This window comes from Lagenorhynchus albirostris, chromosome 5 (genome assembly GCF_949774975.1).
Source record: "Lagenorhynchus albirostris chromosome 5, mLagAlb1.1, whole genome shotgun sequence".
Classification (NCBI taxonomy): Eukaryota; Metazoa; Chordata; class Mammalia; order Artiodactyla; family Delphinidae; genus Lagenorhynchus; species Lagenorhynchus albirostris.
The window spans coordinates 2,184,048-2,204,006 of record NC_083099.1 but is presented as its reverse complement, the minus strand read 5'-3'; the positions used below and the strand labels follow the sequence as shown (position 1 = coordinate 2,204,006).

Here is a 19,959-nt window from a genome sequence, read left to right as displayed (position 1 = left end):
TTGATACAAAGTAATGGTTTTTAGGACACGTGCTCCCTGCTCCCTGCTCCCTGCTGAGGTGACGTTGAGCTGAGCGAGCCCTGAATATAAGAGCCCCCTACGTGCAGGCCGGCGGAGAAGCGCGAAAGGCGAGGGAGCAGCCCGCGCACAGGCTTTGGTGCGGGCGGGGGCGGTGCCGCGGGGAGAAGGGGCGGTGCAGGGCCTGGAGAGGACCGCACGCCCGGGGGATGGCTGTGACGCCCAGGCGCCCTGATGACCGTGCTGAGCAGTGGGTCCGGCTGCAGAGGCGGAAGGACAGAAGCGGACGGGGCCGCTGCGCCCCACGCCCCATGCTCCGCGGCCCTGGCAGGCAGTGGGCGACCCTCGGCGTCCCTGGGGGCGGGGGAGAGGCGTCGTGCCCTGAGGAGGGTTAGCCTTGCCCATCGGCGGACTGTGTGTGTCCGCCACGCCCCTCCTTTGGAGAGTCGACCTGGCTGGGCCTGTTTTTACGCATCTCGTGGGGCCCGCGTGCTCCACCTCCCAGACCAAAGCCCCTCCTTTCAAACGAAGGGCGGTTTTTTCTGGAGCAGCGCTTGGCGGCGGCTGCTGGCGTTTGCCTTTAGCGTGACAAGCCGGAGCTCCGAGGTTTGTCCCCGGGGCGGCCTGGCCCAGCCCCAGGCCCTCGCCGCTGGACGCCCGTTTATGCCTGGTTTTGGCTTTGAACTTTGTAGGGCGAGGGGCAACAGGACGGGGTTTCACTGCTTCATCAGAGTCCACGTACTTTGCAGCTTGTGAGGAAAGCCCTGCCACGTGGAATGGGCGCCATGTGCGCTGCCGTCCGGGCTCGGGTTTCGGGGGAGCCGCGGGCGGCCCCTCCACCCCGGCGGGCGCAGCGCCCCTGCACGAAACTGCAGAGGCTTGCTGCCTGTTTGATCCAACCTGGAAGCGTGTGTAGCAGTTCCAAGCCCCTCAACCCCGAGCACGCGGTGACTCCTGCCAAGGCCATGCTCCTGGTGCCTCTCCAGACGCTGAGGGACCTTGGGCCGGGGGTTGGGAGTCTCATGCCAGCACCGTCACGCGTGTGGTCACATGTGTGCTCTTGGGCCTCCGAGGGAGCGAAGGCTTGTGCCCGACGACGTCTGGGTCCCTCTGCTGCTCTGACAGTGGCGTGACTTCAGGCCCTGTCGGCCACCAAGGTGAAGGGCCACAGGCCGGCCAGAGGGACCCAGAGGGAATGGCTGAGCCCGGGGGAGGGGGCGGCGTCCCTGGACAAGTGTCCGAGAGGTGCAGCTGGTCCCCTCTAGGGACGGAGTCTCTGTGGTGCTTTGATAACCACGCACATTCACGCCTGGGCTGCCACGGGCCACGCGCCAGGCACGCAAAGCCTGAGCGCAGCTCCTGGTTCCGCCCAAGCCCCTCCCGCGGAACGCGAAGGCTGTGCGACGTTCTCTCTCCAGGCCACTGGGCACGCGCCGCTGCGAGCCAGGTAGGTCCTGTGAAGAGCCGCCCAGGCTGGGAGCTGCAGAAGGCCCTCGGCAGGGCCAGGGGTCACCTCCCCGACAGGGGCACTCGGGCTTGGGTGGTGGCCTGAGGAGCCCCGAGGCTGGCTGCCGGGAGCAGAGGTGGAGAGCACAGGCCCGAAGCAAGCCATGCCTCCTGGGACTCACGTGACCCAGGACAAGCTGCTGGGGTCTGTGCCCTGCCCGTAGCATGGGGTGACAGTAGCGTCTGCCTCGTGGGTTGATACAGAAGTTAAGTCGCGGTTAGAAGCACCAGGCACGGGCCCCGTGTGGTCGGCGATCCACCCTGCATCAGCTGTTGCTGCACTAGGTGGGGCGTGCTCATGGCCATCTGCTGCTCTCAGACGTCTTCTGACCAGGAAGGCGCAGCAGCAGACCTCATCAGCAGGGCCGCCACGGCCCCCCACGGGGCGTCCACGCTGGAGTCCTGCCTGTCTGCGTCTTCCTAGGGATTGGGGGGACACAGCCACGGTGCGGGGGCATCTGGCCCTTCCCTGCAGCGGCCCGGCCCCTCCCTGGTTGCTGTGGTCCAGTGGCTGTGAGGCTCCTGCACCCACACTGCCCATCAGATTGGAAGGGCTTCCCCACCGGAAGCGTCCTTGCCCCAAACCCCCGGCACTTCCCTGAGACGATGCAAGATTCCGCAGAAATTCTTCTTTCGGGAGCCGTGGTGGGGTCGCGGAGAGCGGGCAGGGCTTTCTCAGGGGGCCAGCCGACCCTCGGCCATGCCATGGGACAGGAAGGGCCCCGGACCCGCTGGTGGCAGTGTCCTCTAGGCTGCCGGTCGTGGGGACCACACCCAATCACATGAGCATCTGGGAGAAATTCTCAGCTCCCCCAGCCTGCTGGGTCCAGGCGGAGTGAACTTGTCCAGCAGCTCTGAGGCCTCCTCCGAGGGAGAGTCCAGTGTGGAGGCCCGGTTGGTGCAGCGCCGCGGCTCTGGGCGGATCAGCGCCGCGGGTGCGCAGAGCCCTGACGGGCACTGGGGGTTGAGTGGGCGGTGCAGTGACCGCGGGCCGGGCCGCAGGGTTACAGACCGAGGGCGTGTCGGGCGGGGCTGGCAGATGTGGCAGGAGGCCCAGGCCGCTTTTCCAGAGAAACCCACCAGACGTCTGGGCTGAGCTGACGGCCACCTCCTGTCCGTGGGCCTGCCCGTGGCTTCCTGCCGGGTGTGCCCGAGCTCCGCCTCTGCCGGCGCCCTGGCAACCTTGCTTGCTCTGCTTCTGCTCTGTGGGTCACGGTCGTCTGGGGCTGCGTGATCAGGGCATCCTAGCGGGAGTCCCACTTGGAATGCATCAGTCAGCCACTCAGCTGTGTGGCGCTGGGCACCCGGCTTAGCCTTTCTGAGCCTCCGGCCCCTCGTCTATAAAATAAGAAACATACTCAGCTCACCGAGTTCTTCACAAGGTTGAATGGAGAGCACGTGTAACTCTTGATATACACCAGGCATTTAATAAGTGGTAAATAGTGGCCTTCTTTTTTGGTGGACTGTAAGCTCTTTAAAAAAAAAAAAATCTTCCTCTTTTTATAAGCACCTGGCACAGTGCCTGGGACATAAGTAGGTACTCAGTAAATGTTTATTTGAGTCAGATGAATTACTTTTAGCATAAACAGATATTTCTCAAATTCTGTGTCCTATTTATTATCCCCTAAAGAACTTTAGCCGTGTTTTGACTTCTGTGGTCTTTTGAGGGAAGAGCTGGAACAGACGTTCACCCCGAAGGGGGGGTGGGCAGAGACTCACGTGCTGCCAGAGCTCCTCGGAAATCTTCCCGTGATTTCCTGCCCTGATCTGATGGAGGCCGCCGGGCCAGGCTTGCTTTGATGATGCAAATGTGGTGGTTTTCTTCCAGATTCTGAGAATCTGCACCAGGTATACCCCAGAGCAAGACACCATGACGTTTTCGGACGGCTTGACCCTGAATCGAACCCAGATGCACAACGCCGGGTTTGGCCCCCTGACCGACCTCGTGTTCACCTTTGCCGGCCAGCTTCTGCCTCTGGAGATGGACGACACGGAGACAGGCCTTCTCAGCGCCATCTGCTTGATCTGTGGAGGTACCACCACCTAGAAAACCCTCGTGGAGGGTCCGTGAAGAGCAACTCACACTTGTAATTTATGGGAAATTCCTCATCTCCACTTTGGAGTTATTTTGCATGGAAAAGGACATGTGGATAAAGCCGGCCATGCATGCTTAGAGTTCGTTGCATTTTTCAATATTTTTGTTAGTTAAATAAAGGCATTTGGGGTTTTTCTGCTCTGAAATCCCAAAATGCTATTTCTCCAGTTACCACAGGTGCTTTTTTAAAGGTAGGATTAGACTGTTGTAACATAAGTTGCCCCGGGATATTTTTAGGAGAGCCAAGGAACTTGCATGTGCTGTTTGCTCTTCAGGGGCTGAGATCACAAGTCATTGTGTTGGCCCCCTACCATCCTTGGGAGGTCTCGGGTGACATATGGTTCTTCTTTGTAGTGACCCCTCCTGGCTCACGGGAGGCCGAATCACGTGTGGTTAACGAGTTAACTGGCATCAAGTAGGGGGCTGATTGACTTTGCCTTTTTAAACCATCCTGCTCAAGGTTTCCTTTAATTCAGTTCAGTAGTGACACCTCCTGGTCACGAGAAGTAATGCTCTGCCGGGGACAAAAGCAACCAGCCTTCAAAATGTGGACATTTTCAAGTATCGCTGCTTAAGGCAGTTGCACACATCTTCAGATTTGTTTATGTGATTGAATCATCAAATTAATAAGGTTACGATATAGTGGAACCAAGGAGGGAGGGGAACTGGGCAGAAACTCTAGCCTGCAAATGCGTAACTCTTTCTGTCCTGATACTGATTGTTTAATACCTTACTCCTGGAATCTAGACCGTCAGGACCTTGAGGAACCAACAAAAGTAGATAAGCTACAAGAACCATTGCTGGAAGCACTAAAAATTTATATCAGAAAGAGACGACCCAGCAAGCCTCACATGTTTCCAAAGATCCTCATGAAAATCACAGATCTCCGCAGCATCAGTGCTAAAGGTATGTCCGCCACGCTGCACTCACTCACCCACCAGGTGGACTTGCGGTCCTGACCACAGTGTATTGCTTTTTAAAACCCTGTGTTTTAATTGCGGGTGTTTGATAGTAGCTGCCTTTTTGCTGTTATTATTCTGGAATTCATTTCTCATTGGAATCAAAAGGAATTAAATAGTACCTGCCCTTAAAAACAGTAAAACCTCAAGTCTTACCCTACTCGGTGATCTCAGTAGATTAGGAGAGCTTTAAAATTCAGATGACTCAGTGAGTGATTAGAAAAACTTTCCAAGAGAGCATACTATATGACCGGCATTTTAATTTTCTCGTTTTGTACATTTCATTCCAGCTTCCCATACATGCTCTGGTTTGTGTAAACTTGATTCCAGTTTTTCCTGAACACCCAAACCTCAAGAAAAAATGAGTAGTGCTTAGGGTGACCGTGACTGGTTACATCAGTCTAGCCGTTGTTCTCTCAGTGTGTAGGCAGATTTAACTTCTGCACCTCTAAGCAAAGGGATTCTTGCCTTCCTGAGAGGTGTAACTATTTTTTGCCTAGTGATTTCCAGTTAATATGGCAACTGGAGCAATTACAGAAGTGCCTGGAGCCACATGGCAGCTGAGTGTGAGAGCAGAACATGCGGTTGTCACTCCCCTTCCCTGAAGGCCTGGTGAGCCAGGGAACAAACTCGACATTTCAGGAAGTGCCTAGAAGCACAGCGAACGTGTTTGACAAGGAGTTTCAATTCCTGAGCTCCTTCTAAGAGTGAGACCCTGAGTTCATCCCTAGCCTGGGACTAAGTGTAGAAGTCACCAGTCTTGACCACTGTCAGTCACTGTGACGTCTCTGATTTTATTTTTTAATATTTTTATTGGAGTAGAATTGCTTTACAATGGTGTGTTAGTTGCTGCTGTATAACAAAGTGAATCAGCTCTACGTATACATATATCCCCATATCCCCTCCGTCTCTGATTTTAAATCCGCGAGGCTGTGGAACTTCATACTGCCCCTCCCCGTACCTAGCTGGACAGTGCTAACAGAGCGGACACGTTCTGTAACCCGCATCGTCCAGTGGCCACCAGCCACACGTGGCTCTCAGGCCCTTGAGATGGGGCTGATGCGGCCGAGGCACGCTTTTCCTACGGGAGTTAACCCAGCAGGTGTAAACACTCGCGTGTACATAGCGGCCGCCCTCCTGGGCAGCACGGTGCTACATCGAGTGGGTGATCTCGTTCGCCACACGTCTGTTTCTCAAGTCCCTGCCTGCACTTGTGGGGAACTGCTCTCCTTTCACCGTCTCTCTTCAAGATATACTCTTTCTGGTCTCTTACCAGGAGCTTCTCTTTGCAAATTTGTCGAGTAAATATATACTGATACTGTTTCCTAAAACTGATAGAGGTGTGGAGTTGTCACATTTAAGTATGTCAGCCTATCTCTGCTGTTCTTCTACAGATGAAGTGGAAATGTTTTAATGGTGTCAAATTAGGAGAGCCTCTGGGAGGCCCTGGCAGCACGGTTTTCACCCACCGTTGTTAAAGTAGATGAAAGTTGATTCCCTGGTTATCACCTTGACTCCGTATCTCTACCAGATTTCTCTGATCTCTTTTGAAAAGGTGCAGAACGTGTAATTACCTTGAAAATGGAAATTCCTGGCTCGATGCCCCCTCTCATTCAGGAAATGCTGGAGAATTCTGAAGGACATGAACCCTTGACCCCAAGCTCGAGTGGGAACACAGCAGAGCACAGTCCCAGCACCTCGCCCAGCTCCGTGGAGAACAGCGGTGTCGGTCAGTCACCACTGCTGCAATAAGACACTTTCTAGCCACTTCCAACATTCCCCAGTACCTTCACTCCTGGGATTTAAAATGCAAGGAAAAAACATTTTTACTGCTGCTTAGTTTTTGGACTGAAAATATATTCAAACTCAAGAAGGACCAAGAAGTTTTCGTATGTATCAGTATATACCCCTCACTGTCTAACTTACCTAGAAGTACAAACTTTTTAAATTCTAAAAATCAATCAGCCATTTCATGCAACCGAAAACCAGTTAAAAGCTTCTATTCTCCTCTGTGAACACTCAAGATTGCATGGCAAAGACCCAGTCAAAATGACTTACCCCTGGTTAAGTTTCTGAAGACTCTGTACATACAGAAGTATGGCTCTGTTCTCTCTCTCCTATACGTTTGGTGCTTTCCTTTTGTCTTGCATACTCCAAATAACCAAGACACCAAGGTTATGGAACCGATTACTGTACATGTCCAGTTAAGAAAGGGTCAAAAAGATAACTCTCTTGCCTTCGCAGATCAAGACGTCGAGGTAAGGAAATGGGACTGTCGTACAGTGTGGCAAGATAAGGCTAAAGGTGTTCTACTTTAGTTAGTGTAGAAGCTTGTCCTTGCTCTCTGGATGCTCTCAGACCGCATCTTTCCTTTCATGTTGCCCAGTGAAGTAAGTATACGACAAATTCACTGCACTAGCAGAAGAGAATTCTGTATCAGTGTAACTGCCAGTTCAGGTATCAAATGTCATTTGTTCAATTGTGGATGTCACTTTAAATTAAAGGTGGTTTATTACTTGTTTAATGACATAACTACACAATTTTTTTTTAAAAGATGATACATTTTTACAGTAATGATAGCCTCCAAGGCAGAAACACTTTTCAGTGTTAATGTTAATATAAGTTTTTGTTTACCTGCTCACAAGCCATTAGGGAGGTTTCATGGGATAATGACGGGCTGGTCTCTCACCTGCACCTGTAACTAACTCACTCTGTATCCTTCCTGATTCCCGCTTGTTACTGGGGGAATTTGCGTTGCCTCCCCAAAGTCAGTCACCGGCAGAGAATCTGCGTCCTCTGGCCTGGTCCAGTCACTACGAACAGAGTGGAGGCTGGGGTGGAGTGGTTAACAGACCCAAGTGTCTGTCAGTTTCTTAGTTCTCATTTAAGCACTAGTGGAAAAAATTTTTTTTTGATATATTAGCAAGTCTGTGATGTACCTTCACTGGCTCTGTTTGTACATTGAAATTGTTTAACAATGCTTCTTTCTATGTTCATATACTGTTTACCTTTTTCCATGGAGTCTCCTGGCAAAGAATAAAATATATTTATTTTAAAGGTGTATGAGAGCTTTTACTGCACGTTCACCTTCAGTAAAGAGACGGAGAACACAGTTCCATTTTTAATGTTTAAATTTCATTTCAAAAAGCAGGTCTGTAGTCTGCAATCAATCATGACAATTAAAATCTGTGCTAATGCACAACAGTCTAACAATTCTACAAGCCAATCAGACAGTACATGACATTTCAATGAGTAAAAAAGAGCATAAAACTGTATGTGTAAGAACAAAATGTTAAAAGGCCTACCACAATAATAAAAAACCGTCAATTACATCGTCACATTAAAATAAGCCAGATGTACAAAAGTCTTGAGACAGAAAAGACAAAAGGGACAACACAAGTTATCTGCTGAAAACTGTTTTCTGTGCTCTGTGGGCACCTAATTAAACATCGCAAAATCAACATCTTCTTCTTCATCAGACTCTGCAAAATATTTTACTTCTTTCCTAGCCCGACCGGTCCGCGGCAGAGAAGGTGGTTCAGAAGTGAAGTCTGATGGGAAGATGTCCACATCTGAATCCTGATCGAAAGATGTTTTCTTCGGTTTCTAGACATTTTTTTTTTTTTTAAAGAGATTTAAAACCCCGAAGTTGGGGGGGGGGGAAAAAGACTAGTGTTAAAGAGAATTATTATTCCTTACACGTCACTTATATTTGGGAAATACTACCAGCAGTGGTTCTTTTAAAAGCAGAACTGTAATGCTAACTTAAGTGTGAAGCCAGTTAGTTACCTAATCATTTTCACGAAGGGCTAATGTGCCACCTTGGTGATCTCATGATACCACCATTACTTATTTAAGACTTATGGACAGTATGTGTAGTGCACGCAGTAAGCGTTTATAAAAGGCAGAGGAAGGTCACCAGGATGGGCCACAGTCACAGCAGATGACTGGATGGAAAACGTCAGTGTGGAGAGCACCACGGAGCTAAAGTCATCTGTTCGTGTTTTTTAAGTTTTAAAAGGAAGGGGGAGAGAGAAAAAAGGGTGGCATTTGATGTTATTAATTTACCTTAAAGAGACAGTATACTGCTGGAGAAGGGTCAGACAAATTGGGAAAAGTAGCCACAGTCAAATGAATTCAAGTTAAAAAGAATCAAATCAGTCCTGGTCAAATAAATTCGAGTTCAAAAGAAATAGCCTTAATTTGGTCTGGAAAGTAATACTTTAGGGTAGCATGTAACTTCTGCCACTGCAGGCCGTGGAAGACTCGAGCAGGCTGATTTATGCCGCCCTTTATCCAAGAGGTGGTCCCGATTATATAAATTTTACATGTGGATAATTTTTTAACCATATACAAAGCCCCCTATGGATAAGACACACTAGGTTTAAATCTGTTACAAGACATTACAGTAACAAGCGAACTAAGCCAATTACATAACATTCTTAAAACTGTGCATTAAAAAGATGCTGCTAATTACCTTGCTTGTTGTTCTAGAGGTTTTCCTGCCAGGGTTATAATCACCTTCGTTTTCAGAGCCAGATGCTTTCCTCTTCTTTGCCCCTCGGCCTTTACCTTAAAATGATACAAAGGGGTTTTTCTCCCAAGGTTAATCAGTGCAATATAAAAAGTGTCAAAGCATTATACTTTTACTTCTTTGGCATGCCCAGTTGGTACTGCAATCCTGATCTCTTACTGTGATTAACATAGAAACAGTGTGTCAGCATCATTTCGGTTCTGGGGTTGACATGAGTAAGGAGTATTTCACCAATACATTTAAATTAGTTGGAAAGTGCTGGTGACAAACTTTAATGACCAAACCCCTAATGCATAAAAGAAACCTTGGCATTTTGCACAGGTGGTACTTGGCCTGAAAAGAAAATCTCTTAGAAGAGAATTTGTTAAATTGTATGCGATGAAAAAAATTAGTTTCTAATTTGTCATAGACCAATACTTCTAAAAATATAGCATGAATTACTAGAAAAGCAAGACATACTTTCTTATTAGCACACATTGTAGAGGTCTGGATGCTTACTGTAACCTCTCCTGCCACACAGCAGTGACAGCCAGTTGCATATCCCATTTTAAGTAGCACAGCCCGCCCTACACTAAACTCCCCAGTATTAATCACAAGACCATCTGTCAAATCCATATTCCTTCTCAGACTAGAGTCACCCCATGCGGCCTATTTTTTTTTCATCTACCTAATCTTGCATGTTCATCACTGGAGGAGGAAGGGGAGAAGGTAACATGTAAACGGTCACCGAACGTTCTCCATCCTACAGTGATGCCAGAGAAAGAGAAAAAGTAAGCGGCAATTCTAAATTTTTTAAACTTAAAGAGCTATGACTGATTGTACTAGTAAGAAAAGATAGCCTAAATGGTCTTGGGATGTCATACTTGATCAAATGAATCAATGAGATGGCACTATTGAATTTATAAAGGTTTCAAACCATGCACTGCCTAAGTACCAACCTCCCTAGTCACTATGTTTCTTTTCTGCCCCTTCGGTTTGCTGTAGGTCTGTATCTCCTTAACCCAACCAATGCTTTAAGAAAGAAACACGTTGATGAGAGTATCTATCAGTTGGACAAAAGACTGAACAGCTACCCTTAGAGAAATCATGTCTTACATATTTTTTTAAGCATCTTTAAGGACTTCGTAGATTCCAGAGGCAAAGAGGAGACAGCAGGGAGAGGAGCTGGTGCTGTGCCCTTGCGGGGGCCCTGAGGACAGCTGTTTCAGCTCCCACATGAAGACGGGGCTCTGGTCTAAGGGTCCCCGCTCCAGCCTCCGCCAAGGAGTCTCACACTTTAATGAGGACCCCCCACTGCCTTTTACAACCACTTCCAGGGAGTCCGCTGCAGGGGGTCTCTGAACCATTCTTTGGTAGCAAGTTGCTGACTTACTTGACCTCTTTGAGTCTCAGTTTCTTGATTTGTAAACAAAGTGGACTAAATTGCTATATTTCTTTTGGACTCTAATTCAGCACTGATTCTTAGAACATTGCTTACTGAGGAGTGAAACAATTTAAAATAAAATAGGTACCCAGTCTCTCTAAATTCAGTTAGTAGAAGAGACTAAACACTTGCCACATGGAATATGCTAGAGGGTTATACAAAGATAATCCTCACCTTTGGGTGCTGTTGTCTTCTTTGGAACGCCAAATTCGGAATCCGAGTCAGAGTTTACAGTCTCTACTTTCTTCTGTTTGGGAGTTCTCTTGGGCTTGGGGGCTGTATCTAAAGATGGTTTTCCTGTTAAGCAAATTTCCATTTCATAGATCAATGTGATGTTCTTACAACAACTCAAGCTGGAGTGGGTCCTATAACGATGGAATTTCTTACTGCTGGTATGAAATCGAGTGGCCCCAGATCATGTAATGGTTTCCCTCCGTTCGGTGCCCGTGTAAAGGCAAACAACTGCTCATAGGCGACAAAACGGTTTTTATTTAATTTTTCATAATTTGCCTTTTGATAATTCAACTGAGAAATTTAAATTAACAAGGGCCATTAAAATGAATGAAGCAGTAACTTTTAAAAAGCAGTAGTAAAAAGACATTAATGATAATGCCAAGTATAACCACATGTTAAGTTCTAACTTTTAAAATGTTTTAGAGAAAAAAAAATTATGGGACCCTCAAATACCATGAATAGAAACTTCACTTCCATTCAGAGGTTGAAATCAGACTTGGTACTTTTATGTGAAAAGAAACATGAAAATTCTAGGTAAGTGGATAATAGATCCAAAGGCCTTTATTTTGATGAATTTTGTTTTTAAAAACCTTGCTTCATTTACAGTCTATGAAAATTGATAAATCAGCCTTTACTTGTGTGATTAGTAAAACCTAATTTGAAAAAAAAGAACGTACTGAATTAACCACACTTTTCTATTAAAAACACCCACGCTCCTTATATGGAAAACGTGATCGCGATCCAATACACGGCGCTCAAGGTGAGGCCCCTTGTTGGAACAGCAGGAGCGGCCTGCAGGCTCTGTGGGCTTTCCTACCGCTAGAGCCACGGGGCAGCCCCGGCGGGAGCGCGGGCTCCACACGTGGGGAGGTGCAGTGACGACCCTTTCTCCTGGGACGCTTCCGGGCCTGCAGTGTTAGGTGGCACTGGCGACGCTACCGGGCGGGTGTAGGTCAGGTGCGTGCGTCCTCTGAGCCCGTCTGCTGCGAAGCACTGGAGCCACAGGGCGGGAGTGGCTGCGCACGCTGGCCTTTCAGTTAATGCTAAGCTAACTCGTCAGGTCTAATGGGGGTGAACAGCCTGATGAAGGAAACGGGCTGACACGTTCAGAGAGGGAAAGGGCTCCCCAGTTTTCAGGGTGGTTGTAAGATGCTCATATCAAGATGCTGAAAAGATGCTTAAAGGGGAATTACAGGGCCCGTCTCAGTTTGCGTTCTCCAGAAGCAGACCCCACCTGATCCTAACGAAAAAACTCAAGTTAGGAGTGCCCACTTGGGAGGTACAGGAAGGCAGTGCAGAACGAGACAGTGAAGAGAGGGCTGGGTAATGGGAGGGTGTCGAGCTGTCATCACTCTGGAAGCTTCACCGCGTGAGGAAGCGGAGAGCTGGCATGAAACCCGAGCGAGCTAACCTGAGGGGCACGAACCCTGAGAGACGTGCAGACCAGCTTTCCTCAGTCACGGGTAAAGGGTGGCGGGCACAGCAACAGAGAAAGTCCTCAGTAGAGAAAGACAGACCATGGCCAGGGCGGGGCTAGAGGCTGGAGGGCCGGGGCTAGAGGCTGGAGGGCCAACCAATTTCTCACCACCGCCCCAGTGTGTCCAGAACAGCAGGGGCTTTTACTGTTGTTCTGCTGCATGCAGTACATGTGTGTCTACAACGGTGGGTGTCTGTTGTGCGCTTCTAAGATCCTGAAGGGACATTCCATACTGTTGATTTACTTGCTGGGTAAGTGGTGATTCTCTTTTAAACCCAAAGCACTAACACTGACCTCCTTCAAGGTGTGTGCCTCAGTACCAGTAACAGATTCATGAATCAACTCCAATCAACTTATTCATAAACAATCTAAGGTTACGGAAAAGAAAGCTGCATGACTCACAAACAACAAGAGGCCCAGACTGAGCTGAGCGACGGCTCCCAGGAGGAGTTAGGCATGGCCTACACAGCTGAGGCGGGCAACTGCTATCAGCACAAACTCTCAGCCTACTTCACAACCCAACAACTAACTACAGCACAGCTTTACCAGAAAGCTGTCTTTCCATATCAATGCATGGGGTTATAATTACAGCAGCTTTAAAATGAAGTCTTACAGACATCTGAATAATTACCTCACATGGTTAGAAAACAAGAGGGATTTTCCTCATACACATTTATACTTCATACCTATTTTCTATTGAAGTCCTAGTGCAAATAGTTTCAAATTACATTAAGTTTCCTTTAACCATCTCTGTATGTTTTATGCGATGCTTAACAAAATCAAATACAAGTACATACCCTTCTTAGCAGCTACTGTTTTACTTGGAACTTTTTCTGTTTGTTTCAGACCAAATGATGGTGAAAAGACAGAAGCAGAATCTTCTTCATTACTGTCAAATTTAGCTGAATCTAAAAATTACAGGGTTTTTTTCAGTAAAGAGATTCTATAAGGACCACTTAGTAGTAAAACTGATTCTTTTTACTGATGACATCTCTTTAGCTAGATAATAGATCTTGTAAGTTTCTATTTTGTGATCATATAATCCACAGTATACAAACAGCGGAAAATAATATAACAATGTTATATTTCAAAAAAGTTACTCTGGTGTAGAACAACATAGAAATGCATACAGTAATAAAAATTCCTAATAGTCCCAAACGCTAATCATTTAAAACATAACTGACCAATTCAAAAATACTGACGACTTATTTTAAAATGAGACATTAAAAAGTTCTCACTGTGATTATTTTAGCATCTACACATCTAATTAACCATTTCAGGAATATCAGTTCATCAACTTAACGTCATTAATTGAAAAGGCATGTAGGCTTACCTTCAGTTTACTTTTACACTCAATTTAATTAATCAATACCTCCCTCCATCCTTCCCCCACTCAAACCAAAACAGGGACTCTTAAAATGGCAACTTGGATGTGAAAGTTTTATATAGCTGTTTTGACATGCTTTCAAAAATGTGTATCTATCAGTACTTATAGAACCTGTACCGCATCTATCTACATGTATGTGTGTATTTAAAAAATGGAAAACAGTAACTCAAATGTAACTAGGTTGTTCTGACCTTAGAAATTCCACACACAGAAATGTAGGCAATAAAAAAGTATGCACACTGATTAAATTTGCTTCTATGAAGGTTCTAGTCTTTCAGCTACTGGGGTTCAGTAAAACAAATCTGCATATTGGTACACTTGTAGCTTTAAAAAAAAGCTGTCATATATCCATTCACATTGCCATGAAAATTAAATTTTGCTCTTCCAGAATTTCTGTCTATACTATTTTCTCTCCTTAAAACACTCACACTCCCCCCACTATACATACACACACACACACACACACACACACACAGGTTTGCGTCTGCTTCTCCACCTAAATGCTTCCATAATGCTGATTTTGACCAATCAGTTGGGAATCACCTCAGGAAAACTAAATAAACCTTATTACATTGGGGAAAATGTAAAAAGAAGGTAAGTTTTTACTCATAAAAAAAATCTATAGCAATAATACGTAAGTAACCAAGAAAAAGACTAAATGAGCATACCATCTTCTGACTTCTGAGAGTATGAAGGAAATGAGAAGAGATTCCCGTAATCCTGACCTTTGTCATGGGAAGACTTTCTAATAGAAAAATTAAACACAACAATATAATGTAAGTATCTGGTTTCAACTTTGACAATTTATATATAATATGTATTGCAGGATTATAATTACAGAACAAAATTTTAGTTCTCTCATTTGTTGCCCTTTGCCGAAGACAGGGCAACCAAACTCCTTTCTTCTCTCTCATAAGTGTAAGTGTGCATGCGTACACACAGAGACACCAGACAAACCAACGATTTAACAGAAAAGCAAAACTTTAAAGTTATTCAAAATATCACTAAATTTTACGGTTGACAGAACCTCTTCAGAATTTAACATCAGTAAATTATTGGCAAAAATCCCAGAAGAAAGAATCTCCATCGGAAGAGGCAATAATCTGACTTCTAATACTTGACTGCTTGTGGTTAAAATACTTCCTTAAAAATCTGAAATAGTTCACAGACTTCACATCCTACATGTTATGTGTTCACACTCACCAGAGGCAAGAAAAAAATCAAGACCAAAGCTAGGGAGGAAAATTAAACCTCTCAATTCTAAAGATTTAATAACTTTTCTCTGAACCAGGAGTGGTCAAGCTATGTCCCGTATGCCTGCTGCCTAATTTTGTAAACAACATTTTACTGGAACACAGCTACGGTCGTTCACTTACATATCATTTATGGCTGCTTTCCTGCTACAAGGGCAGCACTGAGTAGTTGCAATAGAGACCATATGGCCTGCAAAGCCTAAAATATTTACTATCCAGCCCTTTATGGAAAAAATCTGCCAACTCGTGCTCTAAACTATAGCAACGGTTATGTAAGCAGCTGTAATATTAAGCAGATATATTACTTCATGAGAAGGACCTGACCTAGGATGGAGCTTACTGTAAGACTGCTGCAGATGTCCAGACACCTAGCTGCACCATACAGCTGAACAGCAGTTGCTGTGTTACTTACTCTGGACTAGCTTTGGATTTGCCTGGTGAAAACGTATATTCATCTTTATCTAGGCCATCTGAAGGGACAAATTCATCTTCTCCATCATTTGTTATGGGAGATGCTTTAACTTTCAATTCCTCTAAATCATTATTGTCATCGTCATCATCAGCATCGTCGTCCTCTTCTTCTGAGAAATCAAATGTGTACTTAGGCCTTTCAGCTAGGACAAAAATAAAAGTGAGTGTTAAACTCAAACCCAGCTTTATCAACATGAAATACTATTCCAAACAACGCACTTGAAATATATTCCAGCTGTCTCTTAAAATATACAAGAAAAAAAAGAAAAAGACAAGCATTAGAGAACAAAAGTCGACCACTCTGCCTCAGTTACTCTGATGGTGCTGACATCTGTTCTGTACTCCCTGGAGGCTCTGGGGCAACGCTGCCTGTCTCGGGAGAGGGTGAGCTGATGAGGCCACTAGGATGCTGCCTGTCATGCTTAAATCTTACTCAAAACAGTGAGAAAAGCAGTCATGGCCACTGTGAAAGTGACTGCTAATATGAGATTTCTCATTTCTGCAATTACGAAAGACAACTCTTACAGGTCTTTAGGAAGTGCTGCACTTTCTCTTAACCTCTTCCATAAAAACTCCTATCTTCTCTTCACAGTAGTTTTACTATGAAATAACAAACAGTCATTTCTCAGATGAATAGTAAAAATAGAGATAAGACCTCAATATATTAGCAAAACAATATAATGCATAAAAAGGTACCAACTATGGAGAAAGGCACACTGGTATAATGCAAGTAAGTTTTACTATAATTTCTAGCATATACTATGGAATAAAGTTTTGAAAGTCATTTGGATGCTATGCAATTTTACACTTCATTTTAGATGTATGGAAAAAGCCTAAATACAATTTGAAAGCATTTAATAAATTTTCATGTAACTTGTTACTGTGTTAAAAATACACCTCTAAACTATTGCAACACTGTAAATCAACTATAATAAAAAAAATTTTTTAATTCATCTCTATTATACGACCTATGCACATTAGGAAAAGAAATTCAATCACTTAGTGACTAAAGGCCTGAGATATAATTTTGAAAGTATCTCCCAGAGATAAAAACAATCATATTTTATTATTCATTTTATGTAAATTAGGACTTAACAATTTGAGAAGAATCTATAAAATAGGACACATCAGTTTTTAATTATTTGAAGACTTCAAATTAATGATTCAGAAAGGATCAAATCACATGCTTAACAGCAATATGTATTAGCAAAATGGGATTCTGCAAGCCTAACTCTAACACTGCAATTATCTAAATTATGCTGTGTGCATATGGAACCAGACTCCTAATGTAGGGGAAATTCTTCATGATACAAGGGGTAGAAAACGAAAAGAACACTACATAGCACTTCTATGGATCCATCACTGCTGGTATACTACACCAAGGTATGTTTTTTTTTACCAAACATCTTCCAACTATGGAGGGAATACAACCCAAACTTTATAACAAAAATCGGTAAGAAAACATGATTCACTTTAGAGAAATTCAGTCCAACTTTGCTAGAAAATAGCATTTTGTAAAGGTTTTTTTGTCTTCATGAACTATAACTTCTGAAATACTAATGGTTTAGTACTTCAGAAACACTGATGATACTAATACCAACTTACGAGTAATACTAACTTTGTCAAACCATAATATATATTAAAATATAAAATATATCAGAATACCAGCCGCTCTCCTAAGTAAAGAATCTCGTGGAATAACCACAGGTTCTGTTTCTTCCAAGTCACTTTCTGACTTAGATTCATCGTCTGACCAAGGATTCCGTTTCTTCACTTTCTTTGCGCTGGGTTTACCAGATGATGTAGGTGCTTTTCTCACCCTGGTACCTAAAAACAAATGAGCAACAATAAGACATGTATCAATACCTATCCAAACGTCATTAGTAAAAATAAAACTATTGTAATGAAAACTTCATGATAAAATAACAAATGTTTGTGAAAACTGAAGACATTACTTCAACTAGTAGAAAAAAAGTACAATCAAAAGAATGTAGTAATATCCTGAACATACAGATTTTCTGACACACAAAAATACTCTAACAATTCCTCACCAGGCTCCTTTTTCTCCCTTTTGGGTTTGGGACCTTTATTTATAGGAGCTGACGGGATCAATGCCTCTTCTCCTGCACCTTCTACTTGTGCACCACTGAATTCTTCATCAAATTCCACTTTCACTGCTGTGGTATCGAGATCACCCTACACATTGAAAAGAAAACCAAACCATAAGTAAAAATAAAAGTTAAATTAGGGCTTCCCTGGTGGCACAGTGGTTGAGAGTCTGCCTGCCGATGCAGGGGACACGGGTTCGTGCCCCAGTCCGGGAAGATCCCACATGCCGCGGAGCAGCTGGGCCCGTGAGCCATGGCCGCTGAGCCTGCATGTCCGGAGCCTGTGCTCCGCGACCAGAGAGGCCCCAACAGTGAGAGGCCCACGTACCGCAAAAAAAAAAAAAAAAAAGTTAAATTAACACCATATACTTTAGAGATACACTTCCAGCCAAGAGATCGTTTTTTCATATCAGATGAGTTAAAAAACAATATAAAGCGTGATTCTATTGAGGTCCTAAGAAATGACTTTGATCAGACCCTGTTTTACTTTATCTCATGCAGCTGTAGAAGATGACACTGCTTACCACTCCCTTCTATGACATGACAGCTACTTAAAACCAACTATGAAAAATAAGAAGGCAGCTTTTGATTATCAAAGGGACTTTCAGACTCATAGCTAAGTATACCACAAGGTACCTGAAAAAATATGTTCCCATAGCTCACGCCTCTATATACTAGAAAAAAATCTTCAGATTACTGAATGAAAATAAGCAACCCATGTCTTATAATGCCTAGCAGTACATAATGAAGTCCCCTGACCCTGAGACAGAGGGAGGGAGGCCTAGGGCAGGGTCAGAGCAGACACCACGGAGAAGGGGGCCTTTCCCACTGGGCTTTGAAGAATCAGGTAGATTCGCCAGGTGAGGAGAAGGAAGGCGGGAAGCGCGCCCCAGGCACAAGATAAAGACTCCTGTCTGCTAAGACTCAATGAAAGGTGAGGGGGAAAGGCAGCCAGATGGAAGCAGGCAGGCGTGTGGGTGCTCAATCACTGTGCACCAGGAATCACCTATAACAACAGGCTCGTTGTTTGGAAACATCACTCTGGTGGTGAGAGACAAGACTGAGAGGACTGAAGTGAAGAAGGAAGAAGTCGTGACTGGATGACTAGAGACAAGATCACTGGAGCCACATGGCTCACCTTAAATTATCTCAGGGAAAATACCAAATTCTAAGACTGTGTCAGTGTAGACCAAGATAAGAGGGTGGTATCTGGAACTTTCATAGACAGTCAGTAGGACTGAGTTACAGACTAAATGAAAAAACTCCCAGGTTTTCGGCCTATGTTAGTGACAGCTGGTAGTGCCAGGAACTGGGATCAGGCGCAGAGGGGGGAGGGCAGTTTTGAAACCCAGATAATGGATGGGTCCCTGCAGGCATGCTGAGTCTGCGGGGCATTGGGCATTCTGGTGGCTGTATTAGCCTGGCCCTCCTGGAAACATTACAGCTTCAGGACATCGATTAAAGAGTCACCAGTGGGGCTTCCCTGGTGGCGCAGTGGTTGAGAATCTACCTGCCAATGCAGGGGACACGGGTTCGATCCCTGCTTTGGGAAGATCCCACATGCCGCGGAGCAACTAGGTCCGTGAGCCACGATTACTGAGCCTGCGCGTCTGGAGCCTGTGCTCTGCAACAAGAGAGGCCGCGATAGTCAGAGGCCCGCGCTCCGCGATGAAGAGTGGCCCCCACTTGTCGCAACTAGAGAAAGCCCTCGCACAGAAACGAAGACCCAACACAGCCATAAATAAATAAATAAATAAAATTAAAAAAAAAAAAAAAAAAGAATGATCCATGCTTAAAAAAAAAAAAAAAGAGTCACCAGTGTAAGTGATAAAAGCTCTGGGCACAACCGAGGTCACTTGGGGAGACCATGAAAGGAGAAGAGAAGTGTGCTGAGAACGGATCCTGGCTAAGACCTTCAGAAAGGGAGAGAAACGTTTTCCTAAGGAGAGAGCAAGTTCTATGTGCAGGGGAGCCTGTGAGACCTCCGTTTATCAGAACCGTGGAAGAGAGGGATCTCCCTGGTAGCACAGTGCCCCCAGGCTTCAACTCTTAACTCTTCTGTACAGACCACCGCTCTCAGGCTCACCTCTCAAGCTCTACTTAGACTGTGGGATGCATCGACCTATATATCCCCTGGGCTCTAAATCAACCTGCCTAGAAAAATCAGACTCCCTCGAGACCGTCAGGCCCCTGCTTCTCGGCTCTGAGCAGCCTTCTCGACACTTCCTTCCTCTGGCCAACTGTTCGCATCCTGCTGGAGGGTAGGCAGATCTCACGCTTTTAAATCCCCTCTAACTCTCATCAATGCCAATGATATATGCTGTGTTTGATGACTTTTTAACTAAAGGTAATAACAAATAGTAAAAGTTGAAAGCTTACTTTGAAAGCCAAACAGACTCTTTTCATAAGACTTCCTTAATTAGTCATGATATAGAACTAAAGTTTATATTTTAAAGTTGATAAACTTTCTGTTGTTGTTGTTTCATGATTTTAA

General features: G+C 45.1%; 2 protein-coding genes across 7 annotated transcripts in view; one reads left to right on the top strand and one right to left on the bottom strand.

Moving 5' to 3' along the window:
* The window catches only part of RARB (retinoic acid receptor beta), a 184,349-nt gene extending 176,714 nt beyond the window's left edge, over nt 1-7,635 (top strand). For all 3 annotated transcript variants that reach the window (XM_060149512.1, XM_060149510.1, XM_060149511.1), the window contains exons 6-8: nt 3,353-3,557; nt 4,367-4,525; nt 6,134-7,635. In XM_060149512.1, the coding sequence (XP_060005495.1) occupies nt 3,353-3,557; nt 4,367-4,525; nt 6,134-6,330 (561 nt within the window). In that variant the 3' untranslated portion in view covers nt 6,331-7,635. The remainder of the gene's footprint in view (nt 1-3,352; nt 3,558-4,366; nt 4,526-6,133) is intronic.
* Nucleotides 7,636-7,686: 51 nt separating this feature from the next.
* Nucleotides 7,687-19,959, bottom strand: part of TOP2B (DNA topoisomerase II beta) — a 104,093-nt gene continuing 91,820 nt past the window's right edge. For 3 of the 4 annotated variants that reach the window (XM_060149508.1, XM_060149505.1, XM_060149506.1), the window contains exons 29-36: nt 17,409-17,553; nt 17,023-17,184; nt 15,299-15,500; nt 14,302-14,378; nt 13,044-13,154; nt 10,710-10,832; nt 9,056-9,150; nt 7,687-8,184 (exon numbers count right to left, since the gene is read on the bottom strand). In XM_060149508.1, coding sequence (XP_060005491.1) covers nt 8,017-8,184; nt 9,056-9,150; nt 10,710-10,832; nt 13,044-13,154; nt 14,302-14,378; nt 15,299-15,500; nt 17,023-17,184; nt 17,409-17,553 — 1,083 coding nt within the window. In that variant the 3' untranslated portion in view covers nt 7,687-8,016. The remainder of the gene's footprint in view (nt 8,185-9,055; nt 9,151-10,709; nt 10,833-13,043; nt 13,155-14,301; nt 14,379-15,298; nt 15,501-17,022; nt 17,185-17,408; nt 17,554-19,959) is intronic. The other variant, XM_060149507.1, reaches the window with a different exon arrangement.